At 44.2% G+C, this 22,411-nt stretch overlaps 1 protein-coding gene across 2 annotated transcripts in view; it reads left to right on the top strand.

Moving 5' to 3' along the window:
- LOC111155650 (T-cell lymphoma invasion and metastasis 1) overlaps positions 1–22,411 on the top strand; it is a 200,621-nt gene that overhangs the window by 109,933 nt on the left and 68,277 nt on the right. For both annotated transcript variants that reach the window (XM_022515945.1, XM_022515944.1), the window contains exons 8-11: positions 4,232–4,378; positions 6,877–6,951; positions 9,840–10,010; positions 15,980–16,084. In XM_022515945.1, the coding sequence (XP_022371653.1) occupies positions 4,232–4,378; positions 6,877–6,951; positions 9,840–10,010; positions 15,980–16,084 (498 nt within the window). The remainder of the gene's footprint in view (positions 1–4,231; positions 4,379–6,876; positions 6,952–9,839; positions 10,011–15,979; positions 16,085–22,411) is intronic.

The raw sequence follows: 22,411 nt of genomic DNA, 5'->3' as shown, positions 1-22,411 counted from the left end.
GAGCCGAAGGCAGATGCTTAACCATCTGAGCCAGCCAGATGCCCCCAAAGGAGGATATTTAATTCCTTATGTGCAGCTTTCTCTTCCTTTGGTGTTTCCTTCCCGCTCCTCCACAGCTGCATCTGCAGTGTGGATCTGGGTGCCCATCTGTCTAGGTGCCCCTGCAAACTTCTCTTTTCCATGAGGGTTTTCGCTTCAGACAGAACCAGTTAGGCAAGGCTGTCAGGTATCTGTTCCTGTTTGCTGCTCCCGTTCCTGTAGGAGATCCTGGGTAAGGAATTTTACAGTCTGATTTATTGGAGACTTATTTTTTTCCTCCTCTCCTTGTCATTTGACCCCAGGGAATTTTTTTTCCTTGGGATTGAAACAGGCTTCAATTTAGCTTTTGTCCAGACTTTTTTTTTTTTTTTTCTTCTTCTTCTTCTTTTAAGGTGGGGGGTGCATGGGAGGAAGAAGTGTGAGGGCAGCCGGGCAGGGGGGCGGGGGGGGGACGGCGAGGAGATTTGGGCTACAATTTAAGTCCCATTCACCAGGAGGGCTTCCCATAATGCTCAGTGATTTGCAGTAATTAACTGAAGGGTCCCCACTGTACTCTTTGAAAGAAGGTTATCATTGTTCTTGTTTGCACAGATGAGCAGAATGATAGAGTAATCAGGTTCCGGCCACAAAGGGAGGCATTGTCTGGGCAAAGATCATTGAGAAACTCTTGAGCTCTCGTCTACTAGTTCTTTTGCCAGCTTCCCCCCTACTCACCCCCAGATCCCTGAGCTTGTTTTGGGTCATTATTGTGTTGGGGGTTGTACTTAGTTCAGCAGTTTCTAGGGCCCCTGTCCCCTCGGGGAAGCACCCATTGGTTAAACAGACTAAACCAACTGGTCAACCGGTAACTGAGAATATTTATGATTGTAGGAGTTTCTCTTCTGGGGGCGCGTGGGTGGCTCAGTCAGTTAAGTGGCTGCCTTCAGCTCAGGTCATGATCCCAGGGTCCTGGGATCGAGGCTCATATTGGGCTCCCTGCTCAGCAGAGAGCCTGTTTCTCCCTCTCCCTCTGCCTGCTACTCGTCCTGCTTGTGCGCTCTTTCTGTCAAATAAATAAAATCTTTTTTTTTTTTTTTTAAAGAAGTTTCTCTTCTGGGCTCAGTTCTTCCAGAATTATAAACTAAAGAGTTACTGTTGGAACCATGTTATGCAGGATCTCTGCTTTTGCTTTGTGACATTGGTTTATTTATTTTCTCTATTCAGTCAACAAGTACATGGGAGGCCTGGCATATGTCACTTATTTTTGTGATCAGGTTTCTAGCAGCAGACAACCCAAAGTTCTTTTCTTATTGGAGATTATATTCTTGTGGGGGGAATGCAGAAGAAAGAAGCAATTAAATAGACATGGTAGATCCAGTATTGATGTGTGCCCTAAGGAAGTAACCAAGGTAATAATACAGGTACATATGAATATAAAATCAGGGTAATACACCGGCCCTGTATTTACATACGGCTGTCTGTATGTGTGTGTGCAGATATCTATAGGTGAATTTATCTTTTTTCTTTTTTTTAAGATTTTATTTATTTATTTGACTGCGAGAGAGAGATCACAACTAGGCAGAGAGGCATGCAGAGAGAGGGGGAAGCAGGCTCCCTGCTGAGCAGAGAGCCCAATGCAAGCCTCGATCCCAGGACCCTGAGACCATGACCTGAGCTGAACGCAGAGGCTTAACCCACTGAGCCACTCAGGCGCCCGTAGGTGAATTTATCTGTTAATAAGGAGGTAGATAAATATGAGGCCCAATGGGTGCTTTTTCCCCTCCAGGATTTTTAACTTTATTTATTTTTTTTTTAAAGATTTATTTATTTATTTATTTGAGAGACAGAGATCACAAGTAGGCAGAGAGGCAGACCAAGAGAGAGAGAGAGGAGGAAGCAGGCTCCCCACAGAGCAGGGAGCCCGATGTGGGGCTCGATCCCAGGACCCCGGGATCATGACCTGAGCCGAAGGCAGAGGCCTCAACCCACTGAGCCACCCAGTGCCCCGATTTTTAACTTTAATACCATTTATTTAGTGGTTCTTGGCGTCATTTTGTGACGATAAGCTTAACTGATCATTGAAATAGCCACACGAGCATGGATGTTTGTGAGCACACTATAAGCTTATTCTTTTTACAACTTGTGTTTACCTTTAAGAAGGTGAGGAGAATAGAGAAAATGTTTATCTGTTTTAAAGTAGACATGCACCTTTTGGTTTTTGATTTTTTTTTTTTTTTTTTTTGTCCCCCTCAGCACCTTGAGCATAATAATCCTAGATTAGAGCTGTTTCTGTAATGTGGTGTTGGATGTGGGATTTTTATCTGCCCGGATCTGAGTTTTCTTCTTTGCCAAGCTGGGAAAACACAAGATCTCATCTTCCTATTTTCACTTGGGACCAACACCTTCCCCCGATACCCATGCAGAGAAGCTGTTTGGGTTCCTGTTTGTAATGTCTTTGCCAGCCCGTTCATGGAGCTTCTAGGGGACTTAAAAGCCCAAAGAGGTGTGCCTTCTAACCACCGTGCTTGATGGCTGGGGGGCCCCAATGTTACCCAACGGTGTTTCATCCCGTAGACTGCTTCCAGTTGGCAGTCATCACCCTGGGAGTGGCCCGTGTGAGAATCTATGACAAGGAGGTTCCAAGACTCATCTCCAGTAACAAAGAATGGGTGGGGAGGTTTCATTTCAAGTCTGACTTGCTGTATCTCCTGGCACTCCCTTATATGAAAGGAAAGCCTGTGGGTGGCCTAAGTGAGACCTCACTTAAGCTCCTGGGACTTTGCTTATAACCCATAGGATACGCTTCAAGCTTGAGCTTGTGCCTGGGAAGAACTCTGGAGTCCTCACTGAGATGCGGCGTCTCCTTGAGCCATTGTCCCAGAGGCAGATTTAAACTTGGTGGTGGGGGGGGAGGGGGGCAGATGCCCTCGGAAATATTTATCTGGGCTGCTGGCATCTGGCAAATATCTCAACAGAGTTTAGCTTCCCTTTATTTGTTTATTTTTTTTAAAACAAAACAATTTTTATTCCTCCTTTACCTAAACATAGGACACGTAAGACCAGTAAGGGGGCTTTCCCACTTTCACGGACCCAGGTCCCTTCATCCGATTGTCCTGCCGTCCTTGGAAAGGGTTCTGTCTGAATGTCCTAGACTAACTAGTTCGCATATGGACCTTCCTTTGTTGAGGAGGGAAGTGAAGGAGAAGGGGAAAGTTGCCCTCTTCTTTTTTTTTTTTTTTTTTTTAAAGTTTTTTTTTTTTTATTTGACAGAGAGAGATCACAAGTAGACAGAGAGGCAGGCAGAGAGAGAGAGGGAAGCAGGCTCCCCGCTGAGCAGAGAGCCCGATGTGGGACTCGATCCCAGGACCCTGAGATCATGACCTGAGCCGAAGGCAGCGGCTTAACCCACTGAGCCACCCAGGCGCCCAAGTTGCCCTCTTCTTGAGGATGATTCCTGCATCTTGGTATGGCCCTTCTGCTTATCTCCCATTGTCCAGGACTTTGCCACAAGTGCATGTCCTGCTATAAAGGAAAAGAAGTCAACTCTGGGTAGCCATGTGCTCAGCTACCTGGGGACTTTCTCTAGCTGAGGCAGAGGGAGAAGGATACTGGGGGACTGCTGTCACTTCCCTAAGAAGGGAATTATGGAATTCTGAGAAAATCAGTGAAAGAGTGGGTTAAGTTTAGATTTTTCACATGGAATCACAAGAACCAGCACATACTGTTTGCACTGTTTTTCCCGACACTCAGGCACCGTTTTTCCAGAATGTAGAAACAGCTCTGTGGCATTCGGGGAGAATCTTAGTTAGCTTAACTTACTGCTCAAGGTCAATCCTGTGACCAGAAGGGCACCTACTTCTTGGAAACAGAACCTATACATTCTGTTACTGCCTGTTTTCCTGTGATTTCGGACCGTGATGGAGTTTGCCAGCCTTTCAGTTCTATCTTAAATCCATGAAGGGCCCTCAAAGTCCTCATGTATAGGGGTCAGAGATGAAATGCTTTGGTGATGGGGTCACTGTTGGCTTTTTAAAAAAATTTCTATGAATTTGAAGATCTCATTGGCTTTATTAAGTAATTCATGAATCGGGCAGCGTCCCATCCAGCACGCAGAATGATGCTCCCTCGAGGTGTGGCGTAGTGGGGACCCCTTGGAGCCGGGGAGCACTCCTGACACCTCTCTCTTATTGATGTCATTCCTCACTGTTTTCAGGTGGCAGCTCGCACCGGTGAAGCTGGAGTGAGACGTCGTACTCAGGCCATGTCCAGATCTGCCAGCAAGCGGAGGAGCAGGTTTTCTTCCCTTTGGGGTCTGGACACTACCTCCAAAAAGAAGCAGGGACGCCCCAGCATCAATCAGGTAGGAAGCAGGGCCAGGTCGCTTCCCCGGCCAGCTCCCATTGGGCCTTGTGAGGGTGTGTGTGCACCTTTATTGATCCTGGCTGGTCCTTCACATCGGCTGGTTGACACAAAGATGTTGCTTGCACTAGACTTTTAATAGATAATGCGTACGCCTGACTTTGAACTCTGCTCTTAGTCTATCACCAGGCTCCTGTGTCCCCACCTGCATCCTTTCCGAACGCTGGTTAATTATAGACCTCCTGAAAGTGCACAATTCATCCTGAGTCTTCAGAAAAAAACAAGGCTTGTTGATGAAGCCAAGTGGGCACCTGAGCACAGAGTTTTTTAGACTGTCTCTGGCGCGGGATCAAAGGCAGCCGCTGGGGAAATTGGACTGTTTCTTTGCCCTTGGGTTTTTGGGGTTGACATTAAATGGGTGGTTCCTTTGTCTTTCGCCCAGATGCTGGGGCTCAAAGGGGATCTCGGTACATGGTGAACAGCACCACCAAGAAGAGTGGTGGGGGGTCAGGCCTCCGACAGATGCTGTCCCTTGTCCCTTATACCCCTTCTTGCCCAGACCGCCGTCCTACTAGAGTCACTTCTAGGAACCTTGCCCCATTGTCATTGGCATCCTCCTCCTTTGGTTTTGTGAAACGAGTGGCTCCAGGACCACTCATTTGGATTTTAGGGACTGAAGGAACACGGTTGTTGGTTTAGGCAAAGGAGAATGTTGGATTCGTGGATGATGGTGGCCGGAAAGGGAGGCAGTGAGCATTTTTGGAGGGCACAGTAGGATTGCCTGTTCACTCTGTACCCTCATGCAAAGTGAGAAGCCAGCCGACCACCTTCATAAAAAGATCCCTCATTATTCGTTCTGATAATCCCAGCCTTCAGCTGGCTTAAGAACTGAAGTTTAAAAGAGACGTCAATCCTGAAAACCGATGTCCTGCGTTCTTCACTGACCACCACGCTCACCGTTTAAATGCGGGTTATCTATATCCTTGATGGAATTTGCAGGAAACCAGAGTCGCAAATGATAAGGTAGCTGGGACCCCCTACGGTCTTTTCTGTGGTCTCTGGGGAAGGCAGGACATCGAGTTTACTACTAGGGAGTTCGCTTCTGTGTAAATCTGAAGAAAAAACAGTTTAGGGGCGAGTCATTCTTTCTTTCTTTCTTTCTTTTTTTTTTTTTTAAGATTTATTTATTTATTTGAGGAAGAAAGAGCAGGGGGAGGGGCAAAGGGAGAGGCAGACTCCCCGTTGAGCAGGGAGCCCAAAGTGGGGCAGATGCTTAACCCACTGAGCCACCCAGGTGCTGCGGAAAGTCATTATTTCATCCATCAAAAATCACACAAGAGACTTGGTGGCTCTTGCCTAAACTCACCAACGGGGGACTTTCACAGTCAAGACTCCCCCCTCCTTCTGGGAGGTGGTGTGGTGTTGTGTGTGAATCCCGTGAGGGCCGAGGGCTCAGACCACCACTAAAATATATGCCAGGGCTTTGCGGTTGGCAGCTCGGCTTGACCTTCTTTTCTATCAAAAGCCTTGCTTCATCTGCTTCTTATGTATGGGCGCCCAGTTGTGTTACATTCCCATCGCTGCCGAAGTAGATGACTCGCGTTGACCCAGTCCAAGAGGATGTTTTAACGTATTTCAAAAATCAAAGGGTGATGCCACGTCTTCCAAGCAATTCTTGTTGCTTTTTCTTAAAGAGTTTACAAAAACTTCTTGCTTAGCTATAAGCACACCAACAGAAATTTACTTACTAATTCAGTACTTTGAAATTGACAAAAATTGTCTGTTTCTGTTGATCTCATTTACTTCGGGAGAAAGACTTTTTCTTAATCATCTGTACGGTCCTGATAGTATCTGATTGGTTTAGAGCCAATGTGTGTTATTTCTCCTGTCTCCATGTTTAGATTTTGACGCCTTAGCAGAATTCATTTAAATTTGAACAACAGGCAAATTTCTGTTTTGTTTTTTTTTTTTTAAATTAAAAAAAAAAACAATCTTTTCTGTGTTGTAGAAGGTACTATAAAAGTACGTTCTCGGGTTCTACTCCACAGAGTATGACAAATTAATTATTGATAAACATTTGATCATGTCTAAGAGGGAATTGCAGAAACTCTTCAGTGTGAACAAACCTAGATCACTGCTTTAGCAAATGTATTGTCTTTAAATCTAAATGAATTATCCAGATCTAAGAGCTAACTTTCTCTTTTCTTCTTCTTCTCTTTCCCTTTTCCTTCTTCTTCTTCTCCCTCTTCTTCTCCTTCTTCTTTTTCTTCTTTCTTCTTCGAGTTGTCAAAGATAATGGGAAGTGATCCAGTTAGAGGAACGTACTTTCCATGGTCTGCTACCATGGAATTGTGCTCCCTATTTACGGATCTGATAGAGGAGTAGTTGGAAGCTCTGTAATGTTTTCTAAGAGCCGTGTCCATTTTCCATCCCCCTTCCCATTCCTTGTTTGCCCTCCTGCCCATGGTCTTTTTTAAGATGATTCTTTTATACGTGCAGGTGTTCGGTGAGGGAACGGATGCTGTAAAGAAATCTTTAGAGGGAATATTTGATGACACTGTTCCAGATGGCAAGGTAAAAATAAACACGTTCCTTTTCTAAAAGTACCACAAATGTATCAACATCACACAATTCATTGGTTTCCTGGGATCCTAAAATTAAGTGGACTCTGTTAAATACCGAAATGATCAGAGCTTCAAAGTTATGTAACAGGTCAGTAAAACATGGAAAAGCCTTTTATGTGTAAAACTTGGTAACAATGAGAACACGCTCCTGCTGCCATAACATTTTCAATACTTACCATTTGGATGTATAATTTCCCATCTAGAATTTAAGACAAAATTTGGGTTCTGGGGAGCTGAGTGTTTTATGACATTGCTGATTCCTTTTATATCCACCTTCCATTCCCAAGAAGTGAATTCGTACTGCCCTCCCTCTCTGCCCACACATGCTGTTTTGTTCCCATTAATTTCAAAGAACTGTTCCGATAGTATATTCTTTAAACAAAAAATACTGCATTTGCCTCCTGAAAGACAAGTATTCAATTAAAGATTCACAGACTTGTTCCAGTCTTGTGCTTGGATTTAAAAGGGGTTGTCAAACTGCTCTGATTGAAAGCCCATAAAGAATATTGATTTTTTTTTTTTTCCCCTGGGCTGGTTTTTTCAGCCTCTAAATAAATGGACATTCCTGAGTTTTAAAGACCCTTGTAGTGATACCAGCAACCTCTTTGTTCGGGGGTTCTGTCGACAATGTGACCTTGGAAGGGTCCTCTGGTTTTCGGACTCTGAATCGATATGACAGAGAGTTTAGCCCTGGGTTGCCATGCAACCAAGCAGCCGTGGTCAGCAGCCTGGCGTTCTAGGTGGAGTCAAACCTCTGAAACCAGAGTGCGGTGGCGGGGGGGGGGGGGGGGGGGGGGCGGGCGGGGGGGGGGGGGGGGGGGGGGGGCGGGGGGGGGGGGGGCCGGGGGGGGGTCCGGCCACTGGAGGGGGGAGGAGAGGCGAGCGGCCACGGGCAGGCCTTCTCTCACTTTTGTGCTCGGACTGCTCCTGGATTGTGTCATTGTGGGTGCAGAGGCAGCCGTCCTTGGAAATACCCAGCCACAGCCCTCTCTTTGAAAGACTCTCTCTCCCTCTGATGAGACCTGGTGTAATTAAATCGCTGTACCTACATGCGATCCAAGCATGGTTTTTGATATTAATGAAGCCATTTCTGAAGTTAGGTAACTCATCTTGCATACAATTATTAGTTTACTTTTAATGTTGGGATATCCTCTCCAGGCACAGAGATCCTGGAACCCGTAAATGTTTTTCCTCTGGATTTCTGTGTCCCTTTTGTTTTTCCGTTTCTTGGAGATACTTCTTTATTCCGTTTCTTGGCTAGAACGCCTTGATCTCAAAGAGCAGTTTAGGTGTAAAACTTGGACTGATCCATTGCTAAGTGTCATTTTTTTTTCCAATTTTTTTTTAAATTTTATTTTTTATAAACATATATTTTTATCCCCAGGGGTACAGGTCTGTGAATCGCCAGGTTTACACACTTCACAGCACTCACCATAGCACATACCCTTCCCAATGTCCATAATCCCACCCCCCCTCCCAACCCCCCTCCCCCCATCAACCCTCAGTTGTTTTGTGAGATTAAGAGTCACTTATGGTTTGTCTCCCTCCCAATCCCATCTTGTTTTATTTACTCTTCTCCTACCCCCTTAACCCCCCATGTTGCATCTCCTCTCCCTCATATCAGGGAGATCATATGATAGTTGTCTTTCTCCGATTGTCATTTTTTTAACACGGTGCATGGGGACAGTAAGGAGATTCCAATTTTAGTTACTGGGATTTAACCAAGTTGATTGCTTTTTTTGCTGATCCTTCCTTGGGGTTTAGTTTATCTGCACGTGCAACATCATTCAAAGCCAGAGCTGAAATTGTTTTCTTGAGTGAATTTAGCTCAGTAGCCTTTACAGAAGTAGGTCCCCCATTCTGGGATTCGTTCTTTTTGTGAATGGAAGTTGTTACGTTACCACCTGTCAGCCTTTGTTTGGAAATCTGTTTCTTCTTGTCATTTGTTAATACCAGCCTTGTTCTTGGTAACCTGAAGATATGTATTTACTGATTGGTGACCTGGTTTTAAACCAATAATCAAGTCTTATCAAAGCACGTCTTGCCCATCAGTATTCTTTCTCCATTGCTGAAATCTAACATCATTCTTTGTTTCCTTATTTCAAAGAGATTGGACCCCTGTTTCATTGCTGTGGAGGGTTTAGCTGTTCGGCTTAGATTAACCCAACCGGGAATGCACGCATAGCCCATCCTCACAAACCGGTCGCTACTCTCCAGCCTCCAGCAGAGTGGTGGGGAGGACGGAGTGTGGCAACAGCCTAAGAAGGCCAGAAAGATCATGCCTTGAGGTTCCCTGAACCTCACCTGGGAAATGGAGCCGTTTCCCTCCCAGAACTGTGCTGGAGGTCAATGCAAGCACAGAGATGATGGTCCCCGTAAATACGAGTGCTAGAGCATCATCTTTTCTTTAAGAACGTCCCTGGGGCCTCACTGTTGCCTTTGGAACAGAACTCACACATAGATATTCTTGCTGCAGGAATTCCCTGCTCTAAATTAAGGCGGGTTGGTGGAAGAAATCCTAGCAAGAACACTGAGCTGAATGGATGAGCCATTTCTCTCTTCTTCCAAATTTCAGTGCCCACTCACTCACACACGGCCCACCCGTGGATGCCGTGGACCAGGTCTAAGAAACCGTATCTAAGAAATTTTTCCTTCCTCTATTAAAGCTCTTCTCTCAGCAGCTTCTTCCTGTCTCTGAATGTCCCTTTCTTCATCCAGTGCCACCATCTCTACTCTGGGCCATGTTCACGGGAATAATTAATTCCTGTGTACGATCTGGGGATCAAAAAGAGCAAAGCCTGACTACCGTTGCCTGGCTAACTTGATTTCTTACCGTAGAGGGAAAAAGAAATGGTGTTGCCCAGCGTCCATCAGCACAATCCCGACTGCGACATTTGGGTCCATGAATATTTCACTCCGTCCTGGTTCTGTCTGCCAAATAACCAGCCAGCCCTGACCGTCGTCCGGCCCGGGGACACTGCCCGGGACACCCTGGAGCTGATCTGCAAGGTATGAAGTTACTCGGGTCGTTTCCTTGAGAAGAGCGGAGGGGCCCGGAGGAATTTCCCACGGCGCACGTGGGAGCTGGGAGGAGTGCTGGAGAGGCAGGCATTCCCAGTATACCTCCATTTCCCCTCGGAGCAGCTTCAGAATCCTTTGTGATCATATGCATAATAAGCAGAAGCGAATTCTTTGGCTTTGGGAGGAGAGGGATTCTTTTTAAGTAGCTTCTTTCAATATGTGTATTTCATAGAATTGTAATGAGTGTATCACACGCTCATTGCAAAAATTGTAGACAATTTGGGTAAAGAACAAAGCGAGTGAAACCCACCCTTCCAGGATCTGGAAGTTATGCTGTAAACAGTCTGGCGTTTGTCTTCCCTTCTGTTTTCCACACGCACACACACGCGTGTATTTAATGGTATCGTGTTTTGTGCGCTGTGTATAACCTACGTTTTGACAGCAGCGGACACGCCGTTGCATCTGGGGAGGGAAAAACTGAAAGAAATACGTGTGACCTCTAGAATGGGAAACTCCCTTTCCTATAAAACAGAACATTAGCCTCTTTTTGTGTGAGTATGTGACAGATGCCTGAGCTCATCCTCTCTGCTTTCACTTGAAGGTGAGAAACTTCCTAATCTTTTTCAAGGTCAACATGGTGTTATTTTTTTTCACCTCCGACGGGCAGCCAGTTGGAAGTGCCTTGAGTGAGGGAAGCAAAGAGGAAAGCAAAGAGCTTTCCTCATGGGCCCGTTTTTACTTTCACACAATTGATAGCACTGATAGTCCTATTTAGTTCTATCAAGTCTGAGAAAGAACTGATGCCCCCCACCCATTACACAGATGGAGAAAGTGAGGCCCAGATAGCCGTAGCTCCTGGCCCTGGCCTCACATCACAGTCAGTTTGCAAAGGAGGGATTGAACCCACATCCACCTGGATGCTCTAAGCCTCGGTGTACCCTCCGGCACCAGATCGCTCATCAGGAAGGGTGGGATGTAAGGGTCAGAAGAATCTAGAATCTATTCTTGAGGCAGTGTAATGGTTTTCCCCAGGGCTACGAAAGGACAAGTAGAGACCCTTCTGGCATAATTTTGCCCTGGAAGACACTGGATGGAGACAGTGACATTTTGAGGACCTCCTCACTCAACACAATGGTTTATAAACACTGCCCAGCTTTCTGTCCCATAGCAAGCACCTCATTGCTGTGTGTAACTCTGCAATCAGCAATTTTTGAATTTGGTAAAGAAAACAAATCACTAGGGCCTTTGTAAGGGGGAAAAATGGCTCTTTCTATGAGTGGGAGAAATGAAACAGTCTGGCTCAAATAAGCCTTATGTGCACGAAATGTAGAAGGACCATTTGTTTCGGGACAAAGCTAAAACCAGCCCCCATATAGGTGTTAAAAATAAATGATACTGTTACATGCTTTGAATCCTTCATGTACATGAATTCCAGCTTTTTGAAGATAATGGTATTTCTGTTCACATTTTTCATTTTAATTACTTAACAAAATTGGCCTATTGAGGATTTCTGCATTCTTTTATTTATAGATTAGCACGATTCTTTAGAGACCCATTAATATTCTGCAGAGCTGTGGGAGTTATTCTCAGAACTGCAGCTGAAGGTGTCAAAAGTAGGACTCTTGTGCTTTTTTTTTTTTTTTCCCCCATAAGCCAAACTTACTTGGCATTGCTTTAGGGCCTCCTCTATCCATCAGCCTCAGACACAATTAGGGATGGGAGGGTAGGTCAGTTTTCCAGTGACCATCGATGGGTGGAAAATTGAATAGTGAGTGGGGAAAATAATGATGGGCCCAATTTGAGATACTTTTCAAGCAGTTGCCTTGATAGAAACCCAAGGAATGAGGAATAGTAGTGTCACGGCAACTAGAGACCATCTCCACAAAGATAGTTGGACCTGTCCCCCTATGAAGTGTTTATTTCTATCGCTGGAAAGGCTTTTCACGGCATCATGAGGACGGAAGGTCATCCTGCCCAATTTTCCTTGGATCCTCAGCTCTTTTTCCCCAAAAATAGAAATAAAGACAAAGAACAATATGGCGTGGGACAAGCGTAAGTGTCACGAGTTTAAAAATGGAAAACTTCTGTGTGCACTTTAAGAAATTGATGGTCTCTGGAACAACACCCATGTAGGATAAATTATATAGTGTGCTGAGAGCCAGGTGCCTTCTAAAGCTGGCTGCTTCTCTGGAAAACACTTTATTGTCATTAGTGGAGCCGGTTTTATTCTTAAGAGGGAAGGAGATAATGGGGAAACAGTGCTACATGTTATTAATGATCTAATTAATGGTGAGTGTTTTTTTCTGTTGGAGGAGGGACTGAAAAAGAAAGGTGATTGTCAGAATGTCTGTCTTTTATTTCTTTATTGTCCTTCTCAACGTGGGTGATGGATGCTTTTTCTGATATTTAATAATCAATCTCTTTCTTCTGTCTCTTGCATTCAGCTCATTCTCTTTCCTATTCTGTCTGATCCACATCATTTCCCATCAATTTGTCATCTGCCATCCGAGAACCAGTCAAGTTCTGGTATAGTAAATGTTTCAAGATCTACATTTCATGTACCGTTCATGTTATGGATGTTACGAAAAAGATTGTTGCTAAATATAGCAGGTAACCACGTTGGCCTCTGGGTTTTCGATATATTCTGATCAGTGCAATTACCAAAATAATTGCAAAAAAATTCATTCATCCATAGTCACTGATATTATTCACGTGTGGCCCTGGGATGAGTTTTATTTCATGCTGTCCCTATGTTGGCTTATGCCTTTGATTATTCTATAACCATTGGCTTTAAAAAAAAAAAAAAAAAGGTCACCTTGAAGAGGAGGATAAATATCTTTGGAAATTCCATGGTAGTTGCGTGCATGCGTGCGTGTGTGTGTGTGTGTGTGTGTGTTTGCTTGCATGGATTTCTATATGTGATAACTGCACGCTTTTATGTTTCCCTGAGAAGTTGGACCAAAATGGAAGAGCAATCCCATATGGATTGAAAGATCACATTATTATCTATTATAATTGGCTCAGACTATTTACTGAAAAAACCTGCATTGTGTTTTACTATTTCATCCTATGAAGTAGATGCAAATTAAAAAAAAATATGCCAACCCAGCTAATACTGGTTCTGTGGTAATACTCAACTTCGGGTATGACGTGTGGCTACATGGCCTCAAAATGAAATCAGATGGTCTCTAAGTAATTCAAGTAAATGCACTTTGGAAAACTGATTGGTACCACTTAAATTTTTCCCTCACTGATTTTTCTCTTGAGTTAGAAAGCTTTCTCTTGAATGTTTTACAAGTCTACAGCAGGCCAAATATTTAGAATTGCCATGTTAAAATATTTATTGATGTTTGGAATTCTTTTTTGCACAAAGATGTATTGCAAACATGGTAATTTGCTCGACCTGCCTTGGTATTGACTAGCAGATACTCGGGGAGCATAAAATTCTTCTTGAAAGTTCTGACGATCTGATTTAATTCATTAGGATGAAGAAGTTCATTGGTTAATTCATTAGGATGAGTATTAAAAATTTTGTTTGTTGCGTATGCCATTTTATTTTACAAAATCATCAGGACATTATTGTACATAGCTTCATGAAGTTTGGAAAAGGTGGTGGGGGAGGGTGGGCGGCAAGAATTGGCCTCATTATCACTGTTGTCTTTGCTGTGCTCCTTGAAGTGAGGTACCTTGACAGCTGTCATTTGTCATTCTCTGTACATCTGTGTAAGTGTTTCAGCACTTAAGGTGTGCTGAGAATCTCCAGTCTTCATCAGGACCATCTTAAGATGTTTGGTGCCTGATAGTGGGGCATCTGTCTCTCACACTGAGGGTTCAGGAACCAGAAACTTCTTAGGTGAGGTTGCTGTTCAGGTCCGACTTCCAGAACACCGTCTGACTAAGTCCCAGCCTCATTGCGAGTATCCGCAAAGTGTTTATTAATGATGACAGTAGGGTGCCAAGTAGACTTGTTCCTTACCACGACCCGATGGAATTTCATTTCTGTTTCCTTCCCACCTCAGTCAGAAACAGATGGTGAACACAAATTTTTTTCTTCTACTTAAAGATTTCAGTGAGGACCTGGGTAGGTGGGAAGCAGTTGCAGCTTCTGTCTCTGGAGGGAAACTTTCCTGATCCTTTTACCCTAAATATTATTATTTCATGGTTGTTTGTCTCAGCAGCTCTCCCACAAGCAATAGATCGCACACTTGAAGACTTGCCCGTTCTACGCTTCTTGGGATTACCCATACGCTCGTGTTGTCTGAGACACTGACCATCTGGGTCGGTGAGACACTGAGCGTTTGACCAGTGGTGCCTGTGATCACACGGCGGGCTTCAGACCCTCACTTGACTTGGGAGAGGATACATGTTGGGGGTTCCGAAGAGTCACTGATAGAAAACTTCCTAATCATCGTGCTAGATGTTCAGAACACACTCATTTGCACTCTCTGCAAATGTGCAGGATGGAAATTGCGGTCTCGGGAAATGTGCATAATGCAGGATGCCTGTCTTGCATGTATCTTTATTCAAAAAGCAAAGGCACCACCCCACCACCTTCCATTTTCTGCACACCCTTTCTCCACAGCCATACACACACCTAAAGGCTTCATTTCTATTTCTGCAGTGCCTCACACGGGGTCGGGGACACTTACGAGTTTATTAGATGTGATCGAATGACTGTTATTAGAATAATTGTTGGCATGATCTTAGCTTGGCCCTTGAAAATGTTTTTGTGGGGTGGGCAGGGTAAGCAGGAGGAGCTTGAAAGCAGTGAAAAATCCATTTCACTTATCTTTAAATAATTCTCACCATTGGAGCTTTTGGTGGGAAGAGATTTTATATTTACGAAAAATATCAGACTTATGTAAGAGTAGAGAATCATGTCATAAACATCCTGCATGTCATACTATCACCAAGGTCCTGTGATTACCGAAATTATGTTTCGTCTGTTTACCAACTCCCTTCCCTGCTCTGAATTGTTTTGGAGGCAAATTGCAGACATCATATCTTTATCTCCTAGTACTTGAGGATGAATCTCTAAAAGATAAGGCTTTAGAAAAAATGACTCGATTGAAACATTTTCTAACAATCATTTTCAGGCTGCCATGTAACTTTTGAAGAACATTTTCTTATGTTTTTCTCTGCATCTTCATGAATTTAGACGGAGGGTTAGTCATAAAACCACATTGCCACTATGGCTTTCCCCCACCTGCAACGTTAAATTGAGGATGACTTTCTAGGGGGGAAAAATCAGTTGACCCGTTCTGGACCAAAGGAGAAGTCCTGGATATTTCAATCCTTAACGATTTTAGAATTGTTTTCTTTGGGCAAGTCATTCAGTGTGTTTCCAAAGCTGGACCTGTGCCCATCTGCACTGCCCCCGGAGGGAGTCTCACTCAGGGTGTATATAAATAAGACTGAAATCCAAATGCCTTGTCTTCACACTGACTCGCCTGCAAATGAACTGTTAACAACTGTCCCAGTGTCCCCATGTGGTTAGAAAAACAACTTTGCTGGGCACAGCTTTTCTCTACCACTGGGAGTACTTCCTTGCCTTTCTGTTACTTTGCTTCTTTAATCACCTTTGTGTGTTTGGAATTATGTAGAAGGGCTTCTTTGATCTGGTGGGTTTTGTTGCAAAACCGGTGTTAAAGGGTATGACTCAGATCAGCAGCAGTGGAGGAGCGACTCAGTTATTTCCATGGAATCATAAAGTCATAGCTACCCCTGGGATATTATTCATCTGTTGAATGAAAATGCTTTTAAGGTTTGAGTTTTCAACGTAAACCTTCTAAGAGGTATAGAAACGTTACCCCTCTCTGCAGTGAGAAATCTCTGGAGTCTAGAAATCTCTAGAACTCTCTAGAATTCTTGGGATGGTACTATGTCAGTGGGCGCTAATTATTCCTCTTGACTATTGAACAGACATTGTCTTTTCTTTTTCCTTTTTCTTGTCCCAGACACATCAGCTGGATCATTCTGCTCATTACCTGCGTCTGAAATTCCTAATAGAAAACAAAATGCAACACTACGTTCCAAAGCCCGAGGAGGACATTTATGAGCTGGTAATGTTTATGACTGTTGTCCAAGTACATTCTGTGGGAGATTATTTTTAAATTATATGTGTGCTCGTGCTAATTGTGGTTGGTGAAGAGGAACGAATTCTAAAATAAATGAGCCTCCTTCAGTGCTCTAAACTTTGTGAAGGTGGCCTTACTTCTCACAGTGTGTCTGCCAAGTAGAAATGCCACCTTTGTGCGATCGTGAAAGATTGAAATCCGGAGCTGCCCCTGAGAATTTTAGTTGCTTTCCTTGCAGCTTTTGCAGTCCTTTGTTTTGAATTGGTGACTCAGAGATCAGCTGGCTGTTGTCGGGGGTGGGGGAGAAAACCCTAACTTCCGTGTTGACTGACTCCTACCTGTGTATGGGAACCGATGGGTCGAGTCCTGTGGGATGAAAAAGCGGCGCTGGGATTGTATGTCCCTGTCTTTTGTAACTGTCCTTACAGCAGTTCCTGGGGACATTTACATAGGTTCGAGCCTCATCACGGGACATGGGTTCTAAACTCGAGCTGGGTTTTATGTTGGCCCTACTGCTTACTCATTTGGTGGTATTGGCAAAGGAAGAGGTGCTGATAGAGTTGACCCCTGAACAGTGCAGGGGCCCGGGGCATTAACTGCCTGCACGGCCAAAAATTCAAGCGAATTTTTGATTTCCCTGAAACTGAACTGCACATAGCTTGCTGTTGACCGAAAATCTCACCCATAGCGTTGACAGTCAATGAACGCATAGTTTGTATGTTGCATCCATTATGTCCTGTATTGTTGCAGTAAAGTAAGCTGGAGAAAAGAAAACGTTATTAAGAAAGTCACAGGAAGAGGGGGCGCCTGGGTGGCTCAGTTGGTAAAGCAGCTGATTTCAGCTCAGGTCATTATCTCTGGGTCCTGGGATCGAGCCCTGCATCGGGGTCCCTCACTCATCACCAAGTCTGTTCGTCCCTCTCCCTCTGCTGCTCCCCCTGCGCGTGCTCTCTCTCTCTCTCAAATAAATAAATAAAATCTTTTTTAAAAAGTCATAAGGAAGAAAAAATACATTTACAGCCCTCTAAAAAAAAAACTATGTAAAAAATGGACCCATGCGGTTCAAACCCTTGTTGTTCAAGGGTCATCTGTGCTTAATTTCGAGGATTTTGCAAAGATTAGACATCATGATGCACATAGTAGATAGATACTCAGTCAAAGGTGGTCCTAGCAGCAAGACGGCGACAAGTTCCTTTTTTGTTAGGCGAGTGATACATTTTTCAGTTCCAGGAAGAGACGTTTGAGGAGCAAGGCGCCTCTCTCTTGGAATTCGTTCTTCCCTCTCTGCACTTAGTCATTCCTCTGGGGGCCACCGAGCTTCTTGCCACGGAAACACGAATGATAACAGCATGACTTCAGACACACTTGCACCACAGAAAGCAGAACTGGAAACTCAAACCCCAGTAGTCTCTCTCTCTGAAGAGGAGAAGCGTGATTTAAAATTTAGTGGGGAATTTTGTTTCCAATCCACTGTTTTTTTGATGTTCACTTCGTGTACGCTAGAGCTCAGTGAGTGAGAAGCACGCAGTTTGAGGAGTTTGAACCAATGTATGCCGTCCTGCTTCCAGTGCTACGGCCCTAAGTTAGAACGTTGCCATCATCCTGAAATGTTCCCTCGTGCGCCTTTAAGTGTTGCTAATGAAATCGGAGAGGGAGTGCGTCCGCTGTGCTTTTCTGAGCCATGCAATCAACAGAAGAAGGTCAAGACCAGTCTATTTCCAAGCATCGCCTAAATAATGACTGTTAACAGAAGAGGGAACTTTTAGCGGAGAGTAGCTGATTTGTTTTTCCTCCCTCTGGCATGTGGAAGAGCCCCAGCTTTGTTCTCTGTGAGCAGAGGAAAGAAAACCGTGTTCCTTACGTAACAAAGGAAAGCGCGTTGGCAGTAAGACTGGAATCGCCGCCAGATCACCCATGTGTTTGCATCTTGGTGGTCGTGACTTTCCTATATCGCACCTGACCCACTTCCGTGTCCCTCGTCTCCCGCACATCGCAAGTGCTTGAGACACGTCTTTTGAAATTACATAGACTCAATTACTGTTTCTGAGTCTTGGCCATTGTGTAGTTCATCTAATGTAGGAGACGGAGGTGTGCCAAGGTTAGTCTGTCTGTATCTATAGTTGCTGGACAGATGTTCTAATTATAATTTTTTAAATTATAAATTATATAAATTCTAAAATGTGAACAGAGTGTGGTATTCTCTCTTGCTCGTTGCGAAAGGTCTCCAGCTCGGAGATCCCTGAGGAGGCAAATGCCGTAGACTCATTAATTTTATTGTTCAAACTGCAAGGGAGTATTGCTTACTCACATCTCTGTTTTTACCAGATTCTGAACTTTTTTGTTCTTTTTTTTCTTAAGATTCTATTTATTTGAGAGAGAGAGGCAGAGAAAGAGAGCATGGTTGGGGGAGGGGCGGAATGAGAGGGAGAAGCAGACTCCCCGGCTGAGCAGGGAGCCTAAGACCAGGAGGGGCTCTATCGCAGGACCCCAGGATCATGACCTGAGCCCAAGGCAGACGCTTCACTGACTGAGCCCCCCAGGGGCCCAATCGTAAGATAGCTTGGGCAACTTGGTAAAGCCTGTATGAAATAAAATACGTCGGCTTGCCAGTGGCCTAATTATGTTGAAATAATTATCAAAAACAGTCTTAAAATTATAGATAATATATGTGCTTATTTATTGGGTCATTAAATAATAAGAGCTAGCGGTAAGTCTGATAGCTCCCGCTGTTTTGAAGTCGTGATGAGCGTGAATAACACTTTGAGGTAGTAGTGGCCGCTAGAAAAAATGTGACTGGGAAATAACTAATTTTTTTCTCGTGACAGGTCACAGCGGCTGCTAATACTCCTGTATTTGTTGCCTGCATGTATTTCTTATTGGAGATTTCAGTTGCTTCAAATGCTAGGTGTCAGTTACTGGTTAATGAATATAAAGATGGCATTTTTTTTTTTCCACCATGTAAGTTTACACCCCACCTTGAATTCTGCCCAGGGGTTCCTGGTTTCCAGTCCCTGGTACAGGCCATTAACTGGTTCTGATGTCCTTCTGAGGCAAGGGGTGTTTGAACCCATAGTGTGCCTGGAGGCTCTTTGAGAGTTTGCAGATTTCAGCGTGTTGCCCCTTACTGACCAAGCATCAGACCAGTCATGCTTAATTGGTTCCCAGCGCCCACCTCCATTTTATTTTTTATTTTTATTTTTATTTATTTTAATTTTTAAAAAGATTTTAGATCACAAGCAGGTAGAGAGGCAGGCATTGAGAGAGGGGGAAGCAGGCTTCCTGTGGAGCAGAGAGCCCGATGCAGGGCTGGATCCCAGGACCCTGAGATCATGACCTGTGCCCAAGGCAGAGGTTTAACCCACTGAGCCACCCAGGCGCCCTTATTTTTCTTTTTAAAGATTTTATTTATTTGTGAGAGAGAGCGAGTGCACTCACAAGCAGGGGGAGTGGCAGGCAAAGGGAAAGGGGGAAGTAGGCTCCCCGCTGATCAAACAGCCCGTTGGGGGACTTGATCCCAGGACCCTGGGATCATGATCTGAGCTGAAGGCAGACGCTTAACCTACTGAGCCACCCAGGTGCCCCTCCTCCATTTTATTTTTGACAGACCAGGGAAGCTCACGGAAGTGCGAAGTGGTTTCCTTAAAAATAACTCACTTATAGGTGACTGTCCCATTATATCATCTATAAACGATTCTCTGACATTGTTTTACCCACCGTTCTTTTGTAGGAAAGCTGGTAGTTATTAGGAAAAGTGTGTACTGGATTTTAAAGACTTAAGGGGTCTGGCGTGTTCACTCGGTGGCTTAGGGGATCCTCGTGCTTGTGAATGGCTGTAACGCGTTGGTGACCTGCTCGTCTGCTTGGCTGTTTACGTTCCGATATAAGTGCTATTTCCTTGGCTACTTTTTCATATTTGGTTGTTGGGCCCAGTGGATGGGATGATAATGAATGAGAAGCACTGGCTTTTCAAAACCCATTTTAAATGTGTTTTTCTTAAAGTGACGGGGGAATAAAGAGTTTGCAGAAACACTGATTAATTGATTTCCTAACCAGCACTTCTGTGTGCCTACCACGACTACAGCTGTTCCAGGCACTGGGAGACGTCATCACAAATCCTTCCTCCTAGGGACGCCTGGCTGGCGCAGCCCACAAAGCATATGATTCTTAATCTTGGGGTCATGAGTTCAAGTCCCACCTTGGGCGTAGAGCCTACTTTAAAAAAAAAAAAAAGATGGAAAAAGTCTCCATTCTTCATGGAACTGATATTCAAGTTTGTGAAGACAGATATAAAAATATATGATTTTTTTTTTTTTTTTGCATAAAAACATGTAAATGCACACTTTCGGAGGATGTCAAGAGCTTGGAGAGGAAAGGTTAGGTCGAGGGGACAGAAAGTTGGGGCATCTGGAAGCTGAGGGTGTTGCTCCTTCAGCTGTGTTTGGGTGATGTGTGAACGGAAGTGAAGTGAGACAATGAGTCGTGGAGTATTTTGGAGGGAAGTGTTCTAGGCTGAGGGAACAGAGGGGGTTAGGCCCTGTCAGGGGGCGGGTGGCGGGAGTGGTGGGAGTGAAGGTGGTTTGCTTGCTGTGTGAGGAGGGCAGTGGGTAGGGTAAGTGAAGGGGCTGGGGAGGGAGGCTTGAGGGTGTAGGAGAGGAGGGAGTCGGAAGCAGGGTAGGCCATCTGGGGTGTGCGGGAGAGGGGAAGCCCCAGGGGAGGAAGGACATTAGCAGACTTCTGTTTTAGTAGGCTCACTGTGGCTGATGGGTGGCCAGTGGACCATGCCATAAGAGAAAGAGCTGAGAGCAGTCAGGGGGCTAGTGGGCAGCGGTAGCGAGGGCGGTCGGTGATGCTGGCTTGGACCAGGGCTCCCAGAGGAGCTGTGGAAACAGATGATTATGATTTCACGATAACTCGAACACTTGGTAATCAAGTTTTTTCTTAAATCTGATGACCTTTTTAATCTGGTGTTTGAAAAGCGGGAAAGCGTGAGACACCGTTGATTTAATCAAATAAAGGGAATGTCTGTGACGTTTCGCTGTTGAAGCTCTTTGTATAAAAGGACACAATTTTAGCATTTCTAGTTTCATGTATTGATTGTGCTTGCACTAAAAATATAAAGTGCAGACCCTTCTTGAGATTTCGATATGTTTTATTAGTGCTTTTTACTAAACACGATGTTAGTCTAACTACCCCCAGAAAGGACTGTGGCCAAGGGGCTTACCTAGATTACACTAAGTTATTGTCTGATGCTGGTCAAAGACACAACGGCTTTCACACCAAATGCGAAGAAAAGTAGGAGACAATAACAGGAAAGAATAGGAAGATTATTCACAAAGCTATGGTCCCACCGGGTCTATGGAAACCACTTGGAACTTTCCGGAGATGATTGGAACAGTGGCATACTGCCACCTAGGGTAAGAGTTTGGCTCTCAGGAAATTTTTTAAAAGCATGGTGTGAAGAGCACTGGGTGTTACAGGCAACTAAGGAGTTATTGAACACAACCTCTGAAACTAACAATGTGTACTGTATGTTGGCTAATGGTTTAAATTTAAAAAAGGGGAAAAAAGTAAAAACTAAGGCTCAAAGTAAGTTGAAGGGAACACAGTTCATGGCATTTTATTGACCAGTCCATGATGTTCTCAAATAATGGCATAAAATGTTAGTATATTTGGTAGTTTTGACTTTGGTGACCGTACCTTCTGAACTAAAGATCGGTTTTATAACTGATTTCTTCTGATTTGTAGAAGGTATTTGTATGAACATTTTTCTGAAATATAAAAAGAAAACACATGAAATTACACCCCTAACACATGGCATTTGTCGAAAGTTGCATGAAGTGAGCGTGTTCTAGAGGACCCGGGCAGTGTGGTCGGTGGTCCCTTTATTTCAGGCTCCCTGAGTCCCAAGCATCAGATGCATCTCTCCCACCTGTCAGCTGCTCTAAGAAAGGGAAGAAAAGGAAATTACCATTATTTTCAGCTTGCCTGAATTACATTATTTCTGGAGGAATCACCATGTGGTCAGAGATGGGAGCAGGTTTAGATAACCACCAAGACTTCTTTTCATGCTAAGCGACATCCTTCTCTTATTGACTTTGGCACAAACAGATTTTCAGTTCAAAACTGAATGATAGTTTTTAAGTTCCATATGAACTTTGACACTTGTTATTTGTTTTTAGAATATTTATCATAATTTTGGAAATGGCCTTTGGCTTGCTTACCTAAGAAATAAGGTTTGGTACCTCCAAGTGAAAATGAATTAAACTAAATTCAGATAAAGTTTCTGGTACGTGACCTGCAGCTTTCTGTTGT

The sequence above is a fragment of the Enhydra lutris genome, unplaced genomic scaffold, assembly GCF_002288905.1.
Source record: "Enhydra lutris kenyoni isolate GAN:26980312 unplaced genomic scaffold, ASM228890v2 scaffoldscaffold43, whole genome shotgun sequence".
NCBI classification, from domain to species: domain Eukaryota; kingdom Metazoa; phylum Chordata; class Mammalia; order Carnivora; family Mustelidae; genus Enhydra; species Enhydra lutris.
The sequence above is the reverse complement of the archived record's forward strand: the minus strand, read 5'-3'. Positions and strand labels throughout refer to the sequence as shown.